This window comes from Apium graveolens, chromosome 7 (genome assembly GCF_009905375.1).
Source record: "Apium graveolens cultivar Ventura chromosome 7, ASM990537v1, whole genome shotgun sequence".
In the NCBI taxonomy this organism is placed as follows: Eukaryota; Viridiplantae; Streptophyta; class Magnoliopsida; order Apiales; family Apiaceae; genus Apium; species Apium graveolens.
This window is the reverse complement of record NC_133653.1, coordinates 112,968,605-112,994,526: the sequence shown is the minus strand read 5'-3', so window position 1 is coordinate 112,994,526 and position 25,922 is coordinate 112,968,605. Positions and strand designations below refer to the sequence as shown.

Genomic DNA, 25,922 nt, shown 5'->3' with positions numbered 1-25,922 from the left:
ATAAAGAAATACTGAAAACGCATTTACATAATGCATTATTGTTCTGCACGCATGTTTTTCATCCGTTTGATTTTTGCAAACGCATTGTATTTATGCGTTTTTATGCTAAAAAATATGTTTTGGTGCAGGTCAAAACCAATACGGCAATAGCATGTGTGCAAGTATAAACACATATTTTTTGAATATTTTTTGTGAGCGAAAGGACCATTTTTTTATATCGTGATATTAAAGACATTTTCAATCAAAATTGTACTCCCTCCGTCCCTAAAAGTGTTTTAAACACGTTTGTCAATACACACTTTTAATTGTTAATATTTTTAATTTTGTATTAGTATTAAATATAAAAACTTCATGATATTAAAGTACTTATAAATACGAATTTAACAATATCACTCATAACTATATTGGATCTTATAGATTAAAAGTAAATTAATAATTAATCGCTTATTATGAATAGTGTAAAAAATCAAAATATGCAATGATTTTTAGGATGGAGGGAGTAAGGATTAGAGCCATTTTTCTACTCTACCACGGTGTTAACTTTTCACCACATTTTTTAATTTACTAGTGTTAGTTTTATAAATTTACGGGTGATCTCTTAATTTCTTCACGAATTATATAGGATTTCTTTTGTTTCTCTCTTTGCGGTTTACAAGGAGAGCTCAGCTTAAAACAAATCGGTGCCCATCTTTTAACGAATGATCACAACCCCTCTTTAAAAGAAAATCGATGAAAACTATTAAACCAGGTGTATAAAAATTTGTTACTTCTCAATGGATTTGTTGTTATCTCTAATTCTAAAGTGACCCCTTAGATTTGATCTCGTTAACTATAGAAACACCAAGGTATTAAGAGTGTTAGTTCATTACTTTCTCAAAAATCCAGGTAGTTAAAATATCTTCGGCTTTGAACCAAGCACCAAAAGAAGCAAATAGGGTTGCTGCTAAACTGCACAGTTTTAAATCTGTAAAACAGAAAACCTATGGCAAAAAGGGTTGAACCCGGCGGCTAATCTTCAATGTACATAATCTCTATTTCAAACAATGGAATTTCACGATGAATGTCTGAATTTGCAAGAGTCACCTCTCCTACAATGCCCAGTTTCCTGGAACACATAGCATATTCCTCTAGAACCATATGTAGAACCTCCACCTCTATATGACGACTTTTGGTTCCAATTCCTGCGACGTTGAGAGCCCTGATCCTTTTGACCTGAGAATTTATTCCCATTGCGCTGATATGCTCTGCTATTGTTTCCTTGACTCCCTACTAGTGAACTCCAACTCTGATTTGCATTTCCTGATCCTGCCGACCGCCCCGAATTTGCATTTCCTGGTATTTTGCCCTGAACATTAGGTCCTAGATTCGAGGTGGGCGCTACTGTCCCTTGAGCATTTGGTGTCATATTAGGAAACCACCATTGATTCGCATTCGTTGGACCAACCATTTGCATACTGCCGCCAGCATTTCCAGATTGAGCAACCCAGCCTGGATTTACATTTCCAGGTACTACCCCTTGAAAACCAGCTCCTGAAGTTCCAGAAGACACAACCCCACATGCATTCATATTCACAGGCAGTGGCCCTTGAACAGAAGCCACCCAGTTTATGCTTGGATTAGGTCCTATCCGTCCCATTCTTGGAATTACCTGCACTGAACCTGTAGTAGAAATAAGATTTTCTGGTTGCAAGTTCTGAGCAGGAGCACTATTGTCAGCGATTCCCATTTCCCACTGTACATTAGGCTGGCTGATAGATTGATTACTTTCAGACGGAGGCCTCCAAGGGTTTGGCAGCTGTGAGACATCTTGCATTGCAAAATTTGTAGCTAGATTCTGAACAGGAGTTGATGGAACACCATCCCACTGAGTGTAAGCCGGATGCTGATTGGATGCTTGATTTAAGGAATTTGCTTCTGAGATCTGGGCTGGGGAACTACCCCAACCCTGAGTTCCAGAAGCAGGGTTTTGACCACTGACAAGATTAACAATGTTTCCATTAGTTTCGGGATCAATAAATGGATGGCTGACACTCTGTACTCCATTTATTTGAGCAGATGCAGTTGACTGAGCATTGTTAAGAGAGTTTGTTGAGACTGCGAAATTACCCTGTTCAGGGTTAGGAGATGCATCAAAAGCAGAATTTGAATAACTGTTCTCAGAAACCAGCTTTAAAGTTCTAGTGCTATCTGGGGTTGCTGCAGCAGTTAAATGCAAATCGATGCTTCCAGGTAGGGAAACATCAGCAATATGAGTCGCTTCTCTAGCAGAACTTTGTTTAGGAGTGGACGAATGTGGGTTTACCCAGTTGTTCCTTCCACTATAATTAGGATCTGCCTTGTCCGCAGAAAGTACCGGGACCTCATTTGAAGCCAGAGCGCAATTCTTCGATGCAAGATTAAACTTTCCTTCTAATACATCAGTCAAAAGCAAAGAATCGTCTTTAATTCCAGAACTACTCCATATTCTGAGATCAGCAGGGAAGTATCCAGTATTGCTCCATTTACGTAACCGAAACATAGAAAATGGGCCTTGAACTTTTTTCTGTGGATCCCCATAATGCCACATTTTAATTTTTTCATTGATGTTCATAGCAGATGTACCGGATGGAGATGTCAGAGCTGCTGGAGAATTTTGTGGTTGTACATGAGAGAATGAATCAGAGCTAGCAGTAGATGTACTATTGAAACCAAGAGCTTCAGAACTTGCAGCTAAAGTTGGATTCTCCAAAATATTAAGTTTTTCTGTCTGGCTGCCTCTTCCATGATTCAATGAGTTATCAGTAGATATATTGATATCAAGAGGAGCACCTTCAACCTTATTTGCAAGAGTTTTCATTGACAAGTTTCTATCAATTTCTCCATTCTTACTAGAATTATTCCTGTCACCACTCCAGGAATCATCCACGTCACCACTTCCTGGAGATATTGGCTCCCTTCCTCTCCTGCTAAAACCAGAGCCTTTATCCCTCGTAGACATTTCTGAACAAACAAAAGACTTTTTTGTAATTATAGAAGGACTACTAAATAATAGTGTTTATATTATAGACAGATAGGTGAGAAGCAAACCTTGTTTATTACTGTCAATTTCACTATCATTATTTTCAAACTTAAAGTTAGGGTCCATCTTTGGGTCTGCATGTATCTCAGGAATATCTTCTAATCTGCGCTTACGCTCTTCAGGTCTCCTCAGAAGCTGTAAACCCTCCACGCACTCTCTGAGCGTAATAATCAGTTGAGGATTAAAACAATTCAGATATAAATCACTTACGACAGGGCGTTTTACTATTAAACAAACTGTCTTTAGTCTTTACCAACTTAACCCCTTTTTCAAGAGTTACTATTATCTTCTATCAATTAACAATGAATAAACTTCAATAAGAAATCTCATCAAAGCACGGGAGAGGCATGACTCGCTGGTCAACAGTAAGAATTAAATACTACCTCCGTCCCCTCCTGTTCGGCACGCATCTTAAGGCGTATATAAAGTATAGTTCCATAACTTATTCTTAAAATTTTCTTTTTCTCAATAAAAATTTGAATATTGAATTTTTATACAGAATATTTTTTTTAAATAATTTATGAAACTATACTATATATGAGTTTTAAAATGTGTGTCGAACCATCCCTCTCAAATATAAAGAATTGAGAGGGACAAATCACCTGTGTTGCCATAGGCATGTGTATATAACTTATCCATAATGATTGCTTACAAAGTTCAAAGAAGAAGAAAAACCCAGAGACAGAACGAAACATAAAATTAACATATATTTTTTCTTATTGCCTAAATCACTTGCTCTATCACGAAGATGAGTGAGCCGCAGCATTTCTGATTCAAGCCACTGGATCATAAACATTATACATCTTTAGTATTAAAATAAAGTGCAGGTATGTATAATGTATTAAAAGAACAAAACTAATAAAGATAACAGTAAAAGAAGCTTTAAGCTGGGTGCAGGCAATTGAGTGGAGGGAGGTAGTGCTAGAAACGGACTGTTTAACAATAGTCCAGGCTATTAGAAGTAATGTTCGTTTGAACTCCTCTTTTGGTAGCATTATTATGGAGTGTCGTAGGATACTTCGTGATTTAAACATTGAATTGTTTTTTATTAGACGATCTGCTAACATGGCTGCTCACTATTTAGCGAGGGAGTCATGTTCTTTCCCAGATCGAGTGTTCGATAGGAGGTCTGTTCCTATTGAAATGATGGATACTTTGTTGGCCGATAAGTTTGAGTAATATATATTTGCATTTCGTCAAAAAAAAAAAAAAGATAACAGTAATAAAAAACAAGAGAGGGATAATGATGGAGTTTAAAATATCAACTCAAAATATATAGCAGGCAAACAGGACCATGTCACAGAGCTCAACAATTATGTGTTACCAGTTCAGACAAGTAGACGGTACAAGCTACAAAGGAGTAAACATAAAATGTTTCAGGGAAGAAATACTTTTGCCTCAAACATATTTTCTATCAGTCAGATTCCATTATTCTTATATTATATACAGAATAACTATTCAGCGGGAAAAAAAGATCAACACAAACAAGAAATTAGTCACCTACGATATAAAAGCAGCCCACCAGTAAAAACGAACACTAATAGCATACTTTACTTAATTCTTCATTTTCTCTTTCAAAAAACGAAAATTAACCACAATCCGGAGTAGCCTATATGTGAATCCACAAAAGGCTGAATGCCACAACCATCATTCTTATCTCTTAGAAAGTCTTATTAAATTCTTATCTGAAGGTCAAAAAGTATAAAGGACCTTCAAAGAATCTGGAGGGATGAGTCAAAGAAACAGAAACATTACGCCATCTGTACTGTTCTTCTGTTTGAATTTATGTAAAGTGGAAAAAAGTAATCTCGTCCACCTCTTTGAACAGTTGCAATGTTGCACACATGGGAGAATTAAAAGGTTTGCAACTGACATATTCTCAATATTATATGACATTATAGTGTATGTAATAAGCGTAAGTAAGATCTTCTCCTAAAAGGTCCAATATTTGATTCTTGACCGCTACAAACAATTAAGAAAAAACTAAAAAGTTGTTTCTTAATTCTATCAATGGTCAAAGGTCTGACTCCAGACACTACGAAATATAACATAATATATTAGATAATTACACAAAATAATCAACCATACATAAAGGTTGGGGTTTGGTTGTTTAAAAAAGAGAGAGGGTAAAAACACCCTTCGAAAATCGTGATAATTTCACAATATGCAATTTATAGTTCCAGCCACAATGTCCTCCATTCATGCATTCTACAGTTTCAGCCATAATGTACTCTATTTATGCACTTCAGGTGCATATGTCCAGATTTTCAAAACAATGTAATCATCTTTGACTTACCCTGTCAGAGCCCAGAGGTAGTAAAGCAGCACATGTATTATAAGGCACAGTACTGTAAAAAAAACTGTCCCCACGGATTCCAGATAAACAAGGTCACATGCAGGTGCATCCTTGAGGAGAATTGTGCTGAACTGCTAATATTACTTGCTTATATTTTGTAGCATTTCAACTTTCCGTTTCATGAAAACAAGGATAATTCTTAGTGCATGTAGATAATTAGAACTCTGCTTACTTTTTTATGCTTCATTAAGGTCAAAGGAAATCAATAGTTCAAACAAGCAACACTTACATCATTTACTCTTGCTACCTGAATTTGCATGGCCTTGTCTAGCATGACTCCCTACAAGCAAACATAGAAAATAATTTCTAGAATAATACAATTATATGTGTAAAATTATAAATAGAAATGGGCCCCGTGGGCATATTTACCACAGTCAGCAGATCGATAAGTCCACATTTTATACTCTGGCGTAAATGTCTGCATTCATCCTACGAAATTAAAAAAAGAAACACATTAGCTATTCATGTGCTAACACAAATCGCAATAAATCACAAAAAAGAATAGTTTCATTATTCGAAAGAAGGGCAGTTTTGATGTCATAGCTCAGCTATGAAGGTTCTAGTAATAAAACAATCCCTCAGTAATGTGGTGACCACAGTATTTAAATACAACATAAAAACAAACAAGATTCATCATCCTTGAAACGACAAATAAAATCTTTAGAAGGGCTGTGTTTGTGTTGGATATCAAGGAAGGCTTTAATATGTTGGTAAGGTTCAGATTCTTATTATCTTGCTCACCTCAGTAAACCCCTGATTTGAAATTCTATCGATCGATATAACCTCAGTTTTAAGATTTACTATTTCTAGCATGAGATTAGTTGTCCGTTTACCAACTTTATAATAGTCATCTACTTTGCTCACACCTGCATGTAAAACCAATAGCAAAATATTTACGTTCCCGTATCTTACAATACTTAATGTGCACAACCCTGCACCGAGTAAGTGAAAATAGCAAAAGATAGTCACCTTTGACTTGTACTAGCCTATAAACGTCTTGATTCTGATTACTACCAGAAATCCTTATCCTAACAAAAGTACCAACAACCTTGTCATTAAAGGTTTCAATATCCTCTAGTAGACCCTCCATCAACTTTCGTCTTATATATATTAAGCTAATGTTGTGGATATCTATTGCTGCATAATCATCAAGATTAGACTGACGTCCAAAACCACCTTTCTTTAGTGGTTTACGTTTCCTATATTTCCCATTCTTTGTTAGAGATTCAGCATTTCCATCAGCATCCAGTTGGCTTGTTTCAGTATCGACAACACTCCCCTGGACATCATCAATCTGTGTATGCTCCTTTATTAAGAAATGAGATTCAAGCTGTTTTAACATTTCAAAATGCCCTACACATGCTTTGCCAAATATTTTTTCAAGCCTAGCATCACAAATGATTTGACTTTTTTGACGAGAATCATGAAGTTTATTTCTTTTTATGTATTCGAGGAGTAGAGCCTGAACATCGAACTGAGATAAAACAGTTATATCCCCGTCTCTCATGTGCATGACCAATTCCAGGAGATCTTTTGACGCCCACTCAGTGCTTTTAGGTGTAGAACTTCCTTCAGAATCAACTGATACTGCTTCACCTGTCAACTCAACTTTCTTAGAACGAGACTTCGGATGATTCTTGTACTTTCCCTTCTTAGGTTTACTTGCTTCAGGGTTATCAGATGCATTATCAGTACAAAAACCACCACCATTCTTCATGTCATGCAGCTCACAAGGAGACTTATTTTTTCCTGTGCCTATATCAGATACTTTCCAAGGACTTTTAGCCTGAGCAATTTCAATAGGAGAAATGGACAGCTTATTTTTGAGATCTATCCAATAATCCTTGAAAAGATACTCCCAACAAGATTTGTCATCAAAATCTATTTGTTCCTGCTTAAACAAAAAACACAAGAAAATCAACAGACGGACATTTAAACATGCTGCAATTAGAAGCGTGATTTTCAACTGGGAATGCTGCTGTTTGTCATTTCTACGCCGGATTAATGATTAAACAGATAAAATTATACATCTAACAATTGCAAATTATGCTACTCTAAATATTCATGTCAAAACACGAATATGGATATCATTACTCGACAGTTCACTTTATGGAATGTATAAGTTTTCAGTTTAAGTTGTACTAACTAGTAATTGTCAATATAATCATCATTGCTGTGAATTACTGTGAATTATATGTGTTATTTACTAAGTGATTAGTATGTATATACCTGTTATTTATTAGCTGTAAATCTCTGACTTGTACGAGCTGTATTAGGCTTGATATAGGCTGATATTATGGGATATGATAGGCTGATTATAGGGGATTTTGTAGGCTGATTTCCAGGCAGATTTAGTGGGATCCGCCGGCTGATTTGTAGCTCTAATTAGCTCTGCTGTACCTATAAATACAGGAGCTTGTTGAATAACATTTTTATTGAAAGAAATAAGCATTTTCACACATTTTTGTCATGGTATCAGAGCTGATTATTTAAAATCTGCTTCTGCACTTCTTGTCCTACTTCATAATCAGTGTTTTCTTTTTTTTTTTTAGTCTGACCTTCTTGGAATTCATCTCTTGGTTCTTGTTTCATTTCGAATCATGTCATTAGAGCAATCTAACAACTTTCTTGTTCGTTTTAATGGGAAGAACTACTCTGCTTGGTCTTTCCAATTTGAAATTCTTGTCAAGGGAAAAGAATTATGGGGCTACGTTGATGGAACGGTTTCTGGAACGGTTTCTGCACCCGACACCAAAGAAGAGGAACTTGCGAAATGGAAGTTGAAGGATGCTCAAATTATGTCTTGGATTCTTCGGAGTATGGAACCCTCCATGATTCTCAATCTTAGACCTTAAAAGACTTCTAAAGATATGTGGGGTTACTTGAAGAAAGTTTACAACCAAAGCAACGCTGCCCGTCGTTTTCAACTAGAGCTTGAGTTGGGACAACTCAGTCAAGGAAGCTTGACGATTCAAGAGTTTTATTCTTCTTTTCATAATTTATGGAATGAATACACTGATATTGGGTATGAGAGTGTTCCTGCTGACGGACTGGCTGCTGTCCAAAGTGTATATGAGACGAGCAAACGTGATCAACTCTTAATGAAACTACGGGGAGATTTTGAACCAGTGAGGTCCAACCTAATGAATAGAAACCCAGTTCCTTCAATTGATATTTGCATAGGTGAGCTTTTTCGGGAAGAACAACGGCTCGTGACACAAACTTTCATCGATCAGAAAGTACAAAACTCTTCTCCAATTCCTGTTGCATATGCTGCCCAAGGAAAACATAGAGGTGGAAGAGATATGAGTAATATCCAATGCTACAGTTGCAAAGGATTTGGACATGTTGCTACTAATTGCAGTAAAAAGTTTTGCAATTATTGCAAGAAAGCAGGGCACATCATTAAAGATTATCCAATCCGGCCACAAAGGAAGTCTAAAACTGCCTACAATGTCTCAGTTGGATCCTCAAATGCTTCTAACTTTGGTCAGTCCTCTGTTACTCCTGAAATGATCCAGCAGATGATAGTTAATGCATTTTCAACTTTAGGAATTTCAGATAACAAAAATTCTGCTCATAAGCCTTGGTATTTTGATTCTGCTGCTTCAAATCACATGACTAGCACAACAGTACCCCTAAATAATGTTCAAAAGTATATAGGGGATCTTCATATTCAAACCGCTGATGGTAACTCTTTACCTATAACTGCTGTTGGTGATATTTCATCCTCTCTGAATACAGTTTTTGTGTCCCCAAAGTTGTCTACTAATCTTATATCTGTTGGCCAGTTAGTTGATAACAATTGTACGGTTCAGTTTACAAATTCTGGTTGTTTTATGTAAGATCAAGTATCAGGGGAGATGATCACGAAGGGGCCTAAAGTGGGACGTCTCTTTCCTTTACTCCCATCACCTTCTCCAGTGTCAAAATATGTCTCTTGTAATGCCGCTGATTGTAATAATCAAGTGTGGCATAAACGGGTAGGACATCCAAATTCTCATGTTCTTAGTATCTTACTTAAATCTGGTTTGCTCGGGAATAAAGCTTTGAATTCTTCGAATAAAGACAATATTCATTGTTCATATTGCAAACTTGGTAAAAGCAAAACACTTCCTTTTCCATTACATAAATCTCACACCACCAAAGTTTTCGAACTTGTGCATACTGATGTATGGGGTATTTCACCAGTAATATCTCATGAACATTACAAGTATTTTGTAACTTTCATTGACGATTTCTCTCGTTATACTTGGGTATATTTTCTTTGATATAAAAGCGAGGTCTTTAATGCATTTAAAACTTTCCATGCTTTAATCGAAATATAATTTTCTACAAAATTAAAATTTTGCAATCTGATTCGGGTGCTGAATATACATCAAACGAATTTCAATCATTCCTTCAAAATCATGAAATCATATCACAACGATCTTGTCCATCAACTCCACAACAAAATGGTGTGGCTGAGAGAAAGAATCGTCATCTTCTTGATGTCGTTCGAACTATCCTCATTTGAGTCTTGTGTTCCACCTCAATTTTGGTGTGAAGCTCTGTCCACCGTTGTTTATTTGATAAACAGATTACCGTTTCCCACCTTAAAGAATGAATCTCCTTACCTTCGTTTATATAAAGATGAACCAGATTATTCTAATCTTCATATTTTTGGATGTGTTTGTTTTGTTCATCTTCAGCCACATGAAAGGAATAAACTTACTGCACAATCTGTCAAATATGCTTTCTTAGGATACGGTGGCACCCAAAAAGGTTTTCATTGTATGATCATAATACCCGTCGAATTCGTGTGTCTAGAAATGTAATTTTCTTTGAAAATCAGCCATTTTTTAGCACACAAATGACTTATCATCTCCCATCAATAGCTATATTGTCTCATTTTCCCGAGTCATCAACCCCAACACAAAGATTTAAACCAGGTCATATTTATAATAGACGCACGTCTCCCACTATGGCTCCTACGACTCTTTCAAACGCACCTGATCCTGTTACTTCCAATGATCCACCTCCTGTTTGGAGAAGCTCTAGAAATTCAAAACCTCCCGACATGTATGGTTTTACAAATCCAGTAACCATGTCCAGTACTTTATCTCCCATCTCTATTCCCACTTGTTATAAACAGGCAATGGAACATGAGTGTTGGCAACAAGCAATGGAGACAAAACTTCAAGCTCTTGCAGAAAATCATACTTGGGACATCGTTTCCTTGCCTTCAAATGTCAAACCAATCGGTAGTAAGTCGGTTTATAGTATGAAACTGAAGTCTGATGGCTCACTAGATCGATACAAAGCTCGATTGGTTGCACTTGGAAATAAACAAGAATATGGTATCAACTATGAAGAGTCATTTGCACCAGTGGCTAAAATGACCACCGTAAGAACAATGCTTGTTGTTGCTTCCTCTAAATCTTGGCATTTACATCAGATGGATGTCAAAAATGTTTTCTTAAATGGGGATCTTAAAGAGGAAATTTACATGAAACTTCCATATGGTATGACATGGATATCTCCAAATAAAGTTTGCAGGTTAAGGCGCACTTTTTATGGGTTGTGACAGTCCCCGAGAGAATGGTCTGATAAGTTTCGCAATACTCTCATCAACTTCTCTTTTACACAAAGCCAATATGATTCATCTCTCTTCTTTCATAAGACACTAGCAGGTACGGTCTTTCTTCTGGTCTATGTAGATGATATAATCATCACGGGTAGTGACACTGTCCTTATATCAAAACTCAAAAATATGTTGCATCGTATGTTTCAAATGAAGGATCTTGGGGATCTTAAATATTTTTTGGGTCTAGAAGTTCATTCTCGAGATCGAGGTGTATACTTAAATCAACATAAATATGTCAAAGATCTTATTGAGTTGGCTGGTTTAAAGGAGGCTTGGAAGTGAATGTTAAATATCGAAAAGATGAAGGGGAGCTTTTGTCTAATCCTTATTTATATAGACAATTGGTTGGTAGCCTTATCTATCTAACTATTACCAGGCCTGATATCTCATATGTTGTCCATATAGTTAGCAGATTTATGCAATCACCTCGACATCTTCATTTTGTTGCAGTGAAGTGTATCATTCGCTATTTAATTGGGTCACCTACACGTGGTCTATTTTTTCCAAAAAATTCTTATCTTCAGTTGTAAGCATATAGTGATGCTGATTGGGCTGGATGTCCGAATACTAGAAGATCTACAACCGGATAGTGTACTTTCCTCGGAGATGCCTTGATCTCTTGGAAGTGTAAAAAGCAAGATCATGTCTCAAAATCTTCCACTGAGGCCGAATATAGAGCCATGTTTGCAGCTTGTTCAGAAATTGTATGGTTACATGGACTTCTTTCTGAGCTTGGAGCTTCTCAAATTAATCCTACTTCACTCCATGCTGATAATAAAAGTGCCATTCAGATCGCTTCCAACCCAGTATATCATGAACGAACGAAACACATCGAAGTTGATTGCCATTATATTAGAGATGCATTTACTCGTGGTATTATTGAACTTCCTCATGTTGGTACTAATCTTCAAACAGCTGATGTATTCACAAAAGCTTTGACGCATCAACGGCACAAGTTTCTTAGTGGCAAATTGATGCTGAATTTGAGGGAGGGTGTCAATATAATCATCATTCCTGTGAATTATAGGTGTTATTTACTAGGTGATTAATATGTATATAACTGTTATTTATTAGCTGTAAATCTCTGACTTGTACCAGCTGTATTAGGCTTGATATAGGCTGATATTATGGGATATGATAGGCTGATTATAGGGGATTTTGTAGGCTGATTTCCAGGCAGATTTAGTGGGATCTGCCGGCTGATTTGTAGCTCTAATTAGCTCTGCTATACTTATAAATACAGGAGCTTGTTGTATAACATTTTTATTGAAAGAAATAAGAATTTTCACACATTTTTGTCAGTAATCATTTATTTTTATCACTTGTTCTTATATACTTAATCATTCTTATAATAATTCATATATTTAATAACGAAAAAGTACAAGTGTTAGACTGAGAACATCTATCCTTCCTCAAAACCCTTCTAATGCCGGAGGGAACCTTGTGCACGAGGCACGACCCTTTTAAATTTTCAATTATAATTCTTTTTTCAATCATGAAAAAGTATCTATATTATATTATAATAGACAAAACATTAAAAATTTGGTAGTCCATCGGTACTTGCTGAAATTACTTAATTACCCTCACTTAATTATTCTAATTCTAATTATTGGGTTGATCAATTCTATTTATAATTGATATCGAAGTCAACTTACTCTATTACTTTACCAATTTCAATTCTATTTATATCGAACTCTATATCATTATAATTTATATTAAATTCAACTTTTTATACCAATTCATATTTTAATTAATATCGAATTCTATATTATTCTAATTTTTTAATTCAGACTAAATTAAATTTAGGCAAACTAAATATATTTATTAAGATTTAGTTGATATATTATGTGAATCAGGTTAAGATAAAACAATAATACTATCCATCCTCCTAAAAAAATTATACTAATGAACTTGGATATACAAAATAATATATTTTATTTATCAAGGATAAAAAAATATATTATACAATTGATTCAGACTAACACAAAACTAAAATAAAAATATAATTCGACCAATGAAAATAAAATCATATATACTAATTATTCGGTCTAAAACAAAATTATCTTATTAATCCAGATTTAAAAATAAAAATTAAACTAAAAATAATTAGTTTAATTTGGTCGGTGTATTGAACATCGGGCTAAAATAAAATATTGTAAATCAGTGATCCAAGATATAATCAAATTAATATTAGATTAAGTATAATTTGTATCCTGTGAACTAAAAAATCAAATTTCAATTAAAACGTAAATAATATTTTTTTTAAAATACACATAAACTTATCAATAAAACTATATCGTTCAATCAATAATATTGTCTTTTTCAAATATCTTTTATAAAATTATAGTTAATCGATTAAGTAATCACCATGCTATAATAATATTTTTTACGGTCCAAACATAATGGAGACATTATATTTTTACCCTCAATAAAATAATAATTTTGTTATAATAACAAACCCCTTACCAATGTTATCACTTTAAATAAGTTTAAATATTCTAAAAAGTTATGAACATATAAGTCTACTAATATAATTATTATGAAGTCATATCATTTAAAGTTTTAAATGAAAAAAATTAAGAATTGAATTCAATATTTAAAAAAAAATAGTATAATATTAAAAAAAAATCTGTGTATCCGTGCTTCGCACAAGTTTTAAGCTAGTATATATTAACTTATCGATATAACTAACATTATATCTTACCTTTTCAATGATTATACTAATGTAATACATTTTTAAATTTTTTGTTATTACTTTGAACTAGTTTATAAGCAGCCCTGCTTTGCACGGGTTAAACACTTGTTTACAATATTTGGAATGGAGAACTTCAAAAAAATAATATTGACAACATTAGGATGTACAACATCATTTATAGTTAGCAGTTGGTCATCATGCCCATGGAAAGATGCATTACACATCAAACCACTAATACTTCTGTTCAATAAGCAAGAAATGTGTCCCCAAGACTCAAAGGTGGCAGATACCATATCAAAAGGACAAAAAATAATAAATTCCATTCGTCACTGAACTAGTCAAAATCAAAATAAATATCTAAAGACAGAAATCATACCATATCAAAAAGGACATTAAAAAATTAATAAATTTCATTTCTCTCTGAACTAGTCAAAATCAAAATAAATATCTAGACAGAAATAAAAAACCAGAAATAGCAGCCCATCTGTACAACCCAACTACTCATACTAAAATATTGTTTTTGCCAAATACTAATACTAAAATATCGGTGGCGTCTAAAACATAGAAAAAACTATGACCAACTGAGCAAGTAATAGTGTAAGTCATATGTAATAGCCTATTTGTATATTCGAGGATTCAACTCAACTCAAATAAGAATGTAATAAATAAATAGTGGATCTACCGTCAAAAGAGATCTCAAAGAGTAATATCTGTCAAAGGATTCAGAAACAAGGTTCATCTACAGACTTGAGGAATTAATTCACTGGAAGAAGTTCAAGAAATTGATCATTCCTCAGTGATATAAATCAAGAGTGTGGATTAAATCAAGTGACAGAGATCTCGTCAGAGTATCATTAATTACAAGGATTTAATCTGAAGAAAATCAAAGTGTCAAAGTCAAGACATGAAGAAACGTCACGGAAGTTAGTCACTCATGAACCAGACAGTACATCGAGTGTCAACATTGAAGTGGTGGAATTGATTCATATATTTCAGTGATTTTCAGAAGATCTTCAGAAGAATGGTTGCTGCTCAAGATTAGTATTAATTCTCTATTAATTAATTAAGTCATATAATTTAATTAAGAAAATAAATTATATCTGCAAAGATTAATTTATTGATTAATTGAATTAATTGATTAATTAATTCTGAATTAATATTAAGGTTTTTCAGAATTTTAATTGGATTAAAATCTGCATTAAATCAGCAAGACAATTGAAAATAAACGAGCATGACAATCAGGATTGTCATACCGATTGTCATGCTAGGACATTTTCAATAGTCTCACCGAATGTCCTAGCAGCTAAGAGGATTGTCTTGCTAGTTCATTCTGATAGTCTTGCTAGTTCATTCTGATAGTCTTGCTAGTTCATTTGATTGTCATACAGAAAGTCTTGCTGAGCTCAAGATTGTCATTCCAGTTCAATTCAATTCTGTTGAATGAATTAAAAAGAAAAAGAAGCAGCAGAAAACATATATCATCCAATACACAAGTCAAAAACAAGAACACAGCAGCCGCAGCAAATATTTCATTTTCATCTGCTTTATTCAAGATCAATTTCTAGATTGTAAAGTTAAATCCAATCAATTAGAAATCTTTATCTTGTTCTTGTGTAACAATCTAGCGGATCAAAATCCCTAGAACTTAATCTCAAATTGCGTTTAGCATTTGAATCTTTTTATTACAAAAATAGAAAAAGTTCATGTCGAATTTATTCTAGATTTGTGATAATTAATTTGAGATTAATTCCTTGTAATCGATACAGTTGTTGTAACACCTTTCAAGTTTAATAATATTTTTATTTAACTTGAATTTTGTTTCACATTTTTTATTCCGCATTTAATTCGATTATTCGGTACTGTTTGTATTCAACCCCCCCTTCTACAAATACATTGGGACCTAACAATTGGTATCAGAGCCTTCTGATTAACGAACAAATCAAGATCCTAGACTTTTGTGATTTTTCAACTCCTTGAATTTTTATTTATTTAAAAAATTCATAATGACTTTAGAAAAAGTTGGAACCGTTAAAATTCCACTATTTGATAAAGAAAATTATATCATGTGGAAGAAGAAGATGCTATTATTTTTACAAGTTGCAAATCCCAAATATCTGAACTTGTTAAAGAAGGGTCTAAAAACTCCGATGATTATTGAACCAGAGGTGATAGTAGATGATGTTGTGATTACCAAAGCTAGAACCTATCTAAAAGAGCCTGAAGATTTTACTCCTGCTGAGAAGGAAGAAGCCTCCTTGGATGCCAGCCTTCAATTAATATTAATTGATTCCCTTGATCCCTTGATGAACAGACATGTGATGAACTGTAAAAATTCCAAACACATGTGGGAAACTATTGAGGTGATTAATGAAGGCACAGAGGAAGTTAGGGAGAACAAGTTGGAGATCCTAACCTCTGAGTATGAACATTTTAAATCAAATCCAGGAGAAGGAATTACTGAAGTGTTTGAGAGGTACAATGCGTTGATCAACAACCTGAACATAAATGGAAAATTTTATTCAATCAGGGAGGTCAACAAAAAGTTCCTTTTAACACTGCCAACTCATCTTGAACATAGAATCACTGCCATTAGAGAAGCTAGAGATCTGAGTGAGATTTCTTTGGACAGGCTCTATGGAGTGTTAAAAACCTATGAGTTGGAGCAGATTCAACAGAAGGAAGTCTACGGGAAGGATAGAATGGTCAGCACATCTACTGCACTTGTAGCTAAAGGTCAACAACAACAGCAATCTCAACAATTGGAGAGAATGGTACAGTGTTCCAAGGCTGAGGAAAATATGTTAGTAGCAAAATATGATCCTCCTACTACAAATCAATCAAGTGATGATTTTTATTCTTTGGAAGAGCTGGAGCAATTGGAAGACGAGTCAATGGTCCAAATTGTCAAGAGATTCTCCCATGTCAGATTCAAGAGGAATCCCAAGCTTAAGTACAAGTCCAACTACAACAAATTCCAGAAAGGTGGATCTTCATCTTCTAACACCAGCAGTGGTGGATACAAAACAGGGATGGTTGATCGGAGCACCATTAGATGCTATAACTGCAATGAGTTGGGACACTTTGCCACAGAATGTAGGAAGCCAAAGCAAGTAAGAAAGAACTCTGAAAGGGCTTATCTGGCAAAGGGAATAAGCTGGGATGATACTGACAGTGAAGATGAAGATGAAGGAAATCTTGCTCTTATGGCTATTGATGGAAAAGCTTCATCGTCAAGAATAGAGGTAAAACTTTCTGATGCTGAAATGGTTTATCATCTAAGAGGTAACTTAGATTGTGCACGTCGTGATAATGAACTGTTAAGTTTACAGATCACAGACCTTGAGAAAGAGGTCAATGAATTAAAACTTGTGCACATTAATCAAGAAAAATTAAAAGAACAAGTATCTTTTCTAGAGAATAGAGTTGACTGTTATAGAAAACTCGAAACTATTCTCAAAGACAAGATCACCGGTCTTGAGACTAAGGTTAGAGCCTACTTCAATTCTTGTTCGAAGGCTAAAGAGTTCTACAGTAAGCAATCTGTTAATCAAACATCTGGAATAGGTTATGATTACAATGTTGCTATTGGAGAATTAGGCATAAACTCCCCTCCTCGTGTCTGTGCTAAAGGGAGGGAAGTACCACATGTGCTTAAGGGTGTTGATGAACCCCTCTATAAACCATCAATTGCTGAACCATTTGATGCGACCTCTTCTGTTATTCAAGAAGAAATACGTGCTGAAGATCTTGCTAATGAGAAGGTTGTTTCCAAGTCAAGTGTGTCGAAAGTTCCAGTCAAAGTTGTGAAAGCAACTGAGACTAACTCAGACACACATGAGTTGGATAACAAAAATGCCATGTCTACCATGCATAAATTGCCTGCTGTTAATCACTCTCATAAAGCATGTGGTGTTTCTAATTGTATGTCTTGTGCTTTTAATATTATGTATGCTTATTTTAATGGTAAGCATGTTTCTAATGATAAGACTACTCCTCGTCAGCATGTGAATAACAAGAAGCATGATAGGTCTAAAACTGCTAGTCCTTCTAAGGCTAGAAAGGAGACATTTGTGCCTAGGCTTAAACATAAATTTGTTAAGGCTGTTTACAAGGTCAAATGTTCAGTCATTGAGAAAGTTGAGACAATTAAGATTAAAAATGTTGTTTTGCCTGACAAAGGACAGTTCTACAAGTATGCCGGGCCCAACCAAGTTTGGGTTCCGAAGAAGGGTTAATCCATTTGTGTTGCAGGGCATTAAAACAGGTGAAACCGGAAGTGTGGATTCTTGACAGTGGATCATCAAGACATATGACCGGAGATAGAGCCCTGCTATCAAATGTGGATTGAGAAAGCTGGCCCCCTGGTTACCTTTGGAGATAACAGCAAAGGTTTATCCGAGGGATATGGCTATTTGCAAGCTGGTAATGTTATCTTGAACTTGTAAATAGTTTCTATATTTTTGATGTATTTATATAAGTTTTTATTTGTATTTTTTATATAATTGTAAATATTGTATGATATATGAAATTGAATGCTGATATCTTGTTGATAGATATTTGGTATTTAATTCATTGATATTTGTTTTTATTATTATTATTTGTATTGTATTATTTTTTTTATTTTTTTTATTTTATTTTTATTTTATTTTAAATATTATGCAACATAACAATTAGTATCTAAAGTATTTGACAAGTATCGGTCAATGATATGTTGTTAACATTATGTTGCAGATATTTGTAAGCTTTTGACATGAATGAGAATTAATACTTAGACTTTACCCTAAGTGATCAATGTTTTATCAAAAACTCATTCATATTAAAAAACAAAATCAAACTTCTTTCTACATTAGTGATTTCTTATTTCATGTAAAATCCTTTGAAATCACTATTGTACATCATTACTCTCAAAAGATTAAATGTATAATTTTCATTCATTATAAATCTTAAATACATTTTATCTCTATAGTGCCATATATTCTGTGTTACAGGTTCAGTCTCCAATGACTTTCTTTTATTGACAGTCATGAGGTTGAAAACCCACAACGTCTATCCCAGACTGTAAAGACAAACACAAAAACAGAACCAACCAACACTCTCTTACCACTAAATGTAGTATGAATAAGCGTGAGGGAGATAGTGCCTTAGTGCACCATATAAGGAAGGTTCTGTAGTCAACCCAGTAGCTCTGTCTCCTACAAAGATGAGTAGTATTTAAACCGAGACAACTGCTAACCCCCATACATCTTCTCAAAAAGATGTAATGGTTGAAAAGGCACAAAAACAGTTACTAGATTCATTCTCTCAACAGGGTGCGTCTATTGAAATTTGCCTGTCGGCCAAGGTATCCTATGTAGTGTCACCACCTCAAATATAAACAATTCTTAATGCACAAGGAAAGGTTACACACACAAAGGATGAGTTGACGGAAACAAGAGTTTCGACCATTTTAAGGTCAGATTCGATTGTTCAAGGTTCGTTAATGGACCAATTGCCTTTATAGGTGTTAGGAGAGGATACTGATCCAAAAGCCATATGTCAGTGGTCAGTGTCTACCTCCCCAGGCTTAAATCCCCTGGATGCATCTGCGGATAGTGGATCTGACATAGGCGCAGATCGGCAACTTGTTGACAATGATTCAGATATTACCAGATGAGTCACAAGGAAATGTCTTCACAGACATTAGAAGGGAACTTTGATCTTTATGCTAAATTCGTTGGATCATTGTTTACCTTCCCAGAATTCAAATCTGGAACCCTAAAAGGGAAACTAGAACTTGTAGATTATGACTCAGATTCATCTGACGAGTTTAACAAGGATGGGGATTTGCGAACTCCCATTGCACCACCTGTGACCTCCTTAAGGATGGCTAAGGTGATTTTCCTTGCAGGTACAGCTGGATTATGGAGCTATGAGAGAAGAGTGATACACTTGTGAGAATGAGTGTAAACACGAGTGGAGAGAAGAGTGAAACACATGTGAGGTACACTAAACAGAATCATACACTCACAGTGAGGAAGAAAGAGAAACTTCTTGTTATTTCTTTTCCAACCAAGTGAAATATGAGAACTCCTTCAGACGATGGCATACATTCCTTCTTTAAGGGGGAGATAAAAGCTTAAGTAATAGTTTGGAGGATTCCTCAACTAAGGGGGAGAAATAGCAGGGAGGAAGAAAAAGATCATATGTACACTACACCACACCATTATTGTTTGTAACTACGGATCCTATTGTACGGGAGAGGTGGTAAATACAAGGTGATTTTCTAGTAAGGGAAGAAGCTATTTTCAAAAGGGGAGTACCATTGGTTTTTATCTGCGGATCCTATTGTACGGGAGAGGTAGTAAACGAAGGTGATCTTCTTTAATCAGTTGATTCTTATAGGGGGAGAAGCAAGAGAGATATGGGCTTCTCAACAGGAAATCTGGTTGTACAAATGAAGATGGAACTACTTGAAGATATGTTCAGTCTAGAGGAACATCTATTTGGAATCTGGAAAAGGTTAAATGTTATCCAGAACTTTTCTGCTATTTACTTTGCATTTCTGTTTATATCTTTTTCTTATTTGTTAGTTGAGTTATCCTCTAGGTATTTGTGTGTTATTGTCTAACAAACAAATAGGGGGAGATTGTAAGTCATATGTCATAGCCTATTTGTATATTCGAGGATTCAACTCAACTCAAATAAGAATGTAATAAGTAAATAGTGGATCTACCGTCAAAAGAGATCTCACAGAGTAATATCTGTCAAAGGATTCAGAAACAAGGTTCATCTACAGACTTGAGGAATTAATTTACTGGAAGAAGTTCAAGAAATTGATCATGCCTCAGTGATATAAATCAAGAGTGTGGATTTAATCAAGTGACAGAGATCTCGTCAGAGTATCATTAATTACAAGGATTTAATCTGAAGAAAATCAAATTGTCAAAGTCAAGACATGAAGAAACGTCACGGAAGTTAGTCACTCATGAACCAGACAGTACATCGAGTGTCAACATTGAAGTGGTGGAATTGATTCATATATTTCAGTGATTTTCAGAAGATCTTCAGAAGAATGGTTGCTGCTCAAGATTAGTATTAATTCTCTATTAATTAATTAAGTCATATAATTTAATTAAGAAAATAAATTATATCTGCAAAGATTAATTTATTGATTAATTGAATTAATTGATTAATTAATTCTGAATTAATATTAAGGTTATTCAGAATTTTAATTGGATTAAAATCTGCATTAAATCAGCAAGACAATTGAAAATGAACTAGCATGACAATCAGGATTGTCATACCGATTGTCATGCTAGGCCATTTTCAATAGTCTCACCGAATGTCCTAGCAGCTAAGAGGATTGTCTTGCTAGTTCATTCTGATAGTCTTGCTAGTTCATTTGATTGTCATACCGAAAGTCTTGCTGAGCTCAGGATTGTCATTCCAGTTCAATTCAATTCTGTTGAATGAATTAAAAAGAAAAAGAAGCAGCAGAAAGCATATATCATCCAATACACAAGTCAAAAACAAGAACAAAACAGCCGCAACAAATATTTCATTTTCATCTGCTTTATTCAAGATCAATTTCTAGATTGTAAAGTTAAATCCAATAAACTAGAAATCTTTATCTTGTTCTTGTGTAACAATCTAGCGGATCAAAATCCCTAGAACTTAATCTCAAATTGCGTTTAGCATTTGAATCTTTTTATTACAAAAATAGAAAAAGTTCATGTCGAATTTATTCTAGATTTGTGATAATTAATTTGAGATTAATTCCTTGTAATCGATACAGTTGTTGTAACACCTTTCAAGTTTAATAATATTTTTATTTAACTTGAATTTTGTTTCACATTTTTTATTCCGCATTTAATTCGATTATTCGGTACTGTTTGTATTCAACCCCCCCTTCTACAAACACATTGGGACCTAACAAATAGCATATAAGTATCTAACAATATTATAATGAATAGAAAAAACACAATACAAATCTCAATTCAAATTCACATCTATTGAAAACATTTAGGTCCTTTCTTGAAAATATTCCTCAAGTCTCTTATCGCAACTTCCAATGAAAATAGAGGTCATGAAGACAAATATATACCTGATTTTGTTTTGCAGTATCTTCAATCATCATCACAATTTTTATGCAACCTTCACAAAAGCCTTTGTTTCCTCTAACACATAAGATAACAGCATCCTTAACACATCCCTTGCACAAAGAGAAGGTACAGGTATAACACATATAGTATGCAATTTTTTGATAATTTTTATGGCTGCACTGGTGCCAACCTAAACATTTGGAGTAAAAATCCATCAACAAAATTTATATTGAAAACTGAAATCATGCAAATGCAAATCATTTAGTTAGATAAGAGATAAGATGCCATGGAAACAAACTAAACCAGTGAGTTGCCTTTCTTCTTATTAATCCCTTTCACATTTAGCACAAAAGATGCCCAAGGGTTCTGAATTTGAGGCTTAACTAAAGCATTATTCCTAATATGACAATCAAGTTGTAATTCAATAATTCACGATAATCTCCAATGCTTTCCAAATGGGGTCTACAATAGTATTTATGATAAATTTAGACGAACTTGAAGCAAAAGCAATCTTAAAAACCAAAACTATTTCCCAACTTCCAAGTGCATTATAACTACTTGCATAATTATCCTAGTTTTGAAATATTCTTAATTATAATTTTAATAAACTAGGGAATGATGACTGGCTAATTACAGAAGTTCCTAATTTCTACACCTTGATAACAATAAGAAGTATTTTGTGAACAAATTTACCACTCTTTAATATAATAATCCTCATTATTAACAATTCCCCTTGCTTTTCTTTACTGATCGTCTTACTTCTACTCCTAGAATAAACTTGATCTTTTTAATATTTTAATGATCAATTATATTATGGACTACCTAGGTACAAGTTCAGGCTGTTATTTTTATAACAAATAAAAATGGTCACCTTAACCCCCGATTGCGGGGTTCAAATATTGTTTCCAATGAATCTGATGATTTTGAAGGTCAAATCATCCCCTTGAAGTTTAATCATTTGGTTTGTTCACAGATCCTACTGGTAACAATGTGTTTAGACCCTTGGGTCGAAACATACAGCTATATTAGTCAATATCAAAAATTGAAGTATTAAACTACTACATTTTCAGCATGCCAACATGATGTCCTGGTACTAAAAAAGGTAGGAATTTTAGCATGTTCCAAAACAGATCTATTTGTTTAAAGCTGAACTATTCATCTATATCTGTTTTTATTAAAAGTATTTGGGATGGATTTAAAGAAGAAGCTTTGTGTTAGTTTGTAACTTAGAGACTTCATAAATGGCACACCATCTTTATAGGGCGACTTTTTTTTCCATCCCTCTTTTCACTCTATTTCTATTCAGCTCTTTATCTTGTTCTAGCCAATAGTTAACAGCCATGTATAATTTTCAATTATAAGATTCGTAAATCATTAGTAGACACAATGTGTACTTTCCATGTGTAGTAATAGTTTATGACTACAACTAACTCAACTATTTATTAGTTTTAAGTTTTGACATTACATAAGGTAATAACTACAGTATTAGTTTAGCTGCATCAGGGTCAAAGTATTGGCTAACACTCAAACCCATCAAACAATATGAGTTATGCCTAAGTTGTGGTCCTTTACCAGATCATATAATTTATGCAAGTTACACTTACATATTCAAAGCAGTGATGTTGTATAACTGCTATTAGACTATTAGACTATAAACAAAGGCAATCTGCAAAGTGCACAGACTTCATATACTACTTAAATTTCACCTATCACAATAATAGCATTGCTCTTTCCAACAGTAAAACTTAAAAGGTATTATTACAAGGACAAGGAGGGTTGGCTTCCAGCGTTGCAAAGGGATAACCTTTCATTTGAATTTTTCTATACATATACATGCAAAAAGAATCAAAATGCCGCTCACCACAGTTCCAACGACCCTTAGCTCGGAAGAATTTCTCATCACGATTAACACAAGAAGGATGATATGCTTTAGGGCAGTTCCTGAATAAAAAAGAGAAACATTCATTAAACAACACTAAAAAGGAACCATATTTTTATAATCTAACAATTTGAAATACAAACACAACTTACTTTCGGTCACACAGTACAAGGTCCCCACCATCAAAGTATATAAAACATACATCCTCCTCAACTGGAAGTTCATTGCGTATCTGAATTTTGGCTACAGCGTTAATATTCCTCCCTCTCTTCCGCTTCCTTTGAGTGATCTTCGTAGAATCGCTTGCTTCAATACCCGTCTCCATTTCAATGTAAGCAGTAGAAATATCATTGTCTCCCAACATTGTTTTATCCCTCTCATCTTCAGCCAACTGCGAAACACTATCTGGCTGAGAAACCATTCTTTCAAATTCATCCCTTTCATCTCCTTTTGCAATTTCCATTATATCTTCATCACTAAACTCTGGAACAGACTCCATCTCATCATCGTTTTCCTTATTTTTATAAGCCATTACCAAACTCTTGTCCTCCATGGCCATATCATCAACAACACCAACTAAACCGGAACTATTTTCCAACTTATCCTTAGGCTTCCCATCAATTACCTCATCATCATTCAACAACTCACCCACAAAAATATCCATTTCCACATTCTCCTCCCCTACATTATCCACTTCATCAGACTCCGCCATCAATTTAGTCCCCATAGTCTCACATTTTCCCTTAACCTCATCATCAACCTTACTGACATCTTTATCCGATACCCGAGTTTCACAATCAGTTCCCAAAACATCTTCCATCTCACTCTCCGACACAACTTTACCCTCTAACTTCACTACCTCTTCCATATCACCATTCACATTACTTTCATTTACCACTTTCAACACATTTATAACCTCTAATCCACCTTCAATTTTCTCGTGAACATCTTTCGCCTCTACTTCATTTTTCCCTTTCACCTCCACCTCAACCTCCGAAACATCATTACTCCTCAACACACCACCATCTCCTTCACTTTGGACTCTTACCTCCGCCTCAATCGCGTACACATCTCCCACCTCTACCTCATTTTTCACTTTCACCTCCATCTCAAAAACATCATTACTTTTCAACACAACACCCTCCAACCCATCAATGCCTTTACTCTCCGTGTCTATCTCGCAAACACCTTTCCCCTCTACAACATTTCCCCCTTTGGCATCCACCTCGATTTCGAAAACATCTTTAGTCTCCATAACACCATCTCCAATCTCTACTAACTCACTCAACTCGTAATCAAAGGTCATTAAAGTCTCCTCCCCCACATGATTCTGTAATTGATTCACACTAATCAAAGCCTCGTTTTCTTCTTCAAAAAGCTTAAAATCATCAAAATCACACATTTTAAAATCAAACAATATATCATCACATTTATTCGTCAGTTTATGTTGTTGTTTCTCTACACCAGAATTATTTAAAGGATTATAGTCGTTTTCATCCATCTTCCATACCCAAGCTTTTCAAAACCCTAACCCTCAATAAAAAAAAACCGCATAATATGGGACGCTGTATATATATTTAAAGCAGTTTTTCGTATCTGTGAATCACTCTAGAATTTGAACGTTCGAATAAGGTCACGGGTCGGGTCGGCCGATAGCCCGCGTTTTAGAAAAACCGGAATCCAAATGAGCAGGTAACCCACGTTAATTTTTCAACGCAAAATGGATACCAGGATAAAAGCGCGTGTGAGTTACGGGAATGTATATATACAAAAATATGATCTCGAACAAACTTGTACTTTTAAAAAATAATTTTAAATAATTTTAATTTTATTTTAGATTGTATAACAATTACGTAATAATGAATAATATATTTTTTATAAATTTAGTTACATCTCTTAAATTTAAATAAATAAAAATGTGATGGCATAAAGTTTAAGACTGAATTTTCTTACTTCTTTTTCTTTTCATACATACGGTTAAAATTGGATTATATAATTTAAGTGGTGAGAGTTTTCCTTTTTAGTAGAGGTTGATTCTCGCTAATATCATTAAAAATTTTGAGATTAGATAATTATTGTAATGTATGTAAGTCAATTGCTAAAAAAATCAAAATATATTATTATAACAAAAACATTTGAAGTTTGTTTCTAGGATATGCATTGGGCCGTTTCGGGGTCGGGAATTGTTATCATCGCCCCCGAGCCTGAACGGGGATTTTTTTCCTCT

General features: G+C 34.4%; 1 protein-coding gene across 1 annotated transcript; it reads right to left on the bottom strand.

Moving 5' to 3' along the window:
• Positions 1–949: 949 nt before the first annotated feature.
• On the bottom strand, positions 950–24,478 carry LOC141672542 (zinc finger CCCH domain-containing protein 19-like). The gene is made up of 10 exons (XM_074479162.1): positions 23,848–24,478; positions 23,678–23,757; positions 21,819–22,006; positions 6,384–7,305; positions 6,156–6,280; positions 5,784–5,843; positions 5,644–5,694; positions 3,769–3,839; positions 3,067–3,221; positions 950–2,979 (listed from the first exon to the last, which is right to left on the bottom strand). The coding sequence occupies exons 1-10, from the start codon at positions 24,420–24,422 to the stop codon at positions 1,052–1,054; spliced, it is 4,155 nt and encodes a 1,384-aa protein (XP_074335263.1). The 5' UTR covers positions 24,423–24,478; the 3' UTR covers positions 950–1,051.
• Positions 24,479–25,922: the final 1,444 nt, after the last annotated feature.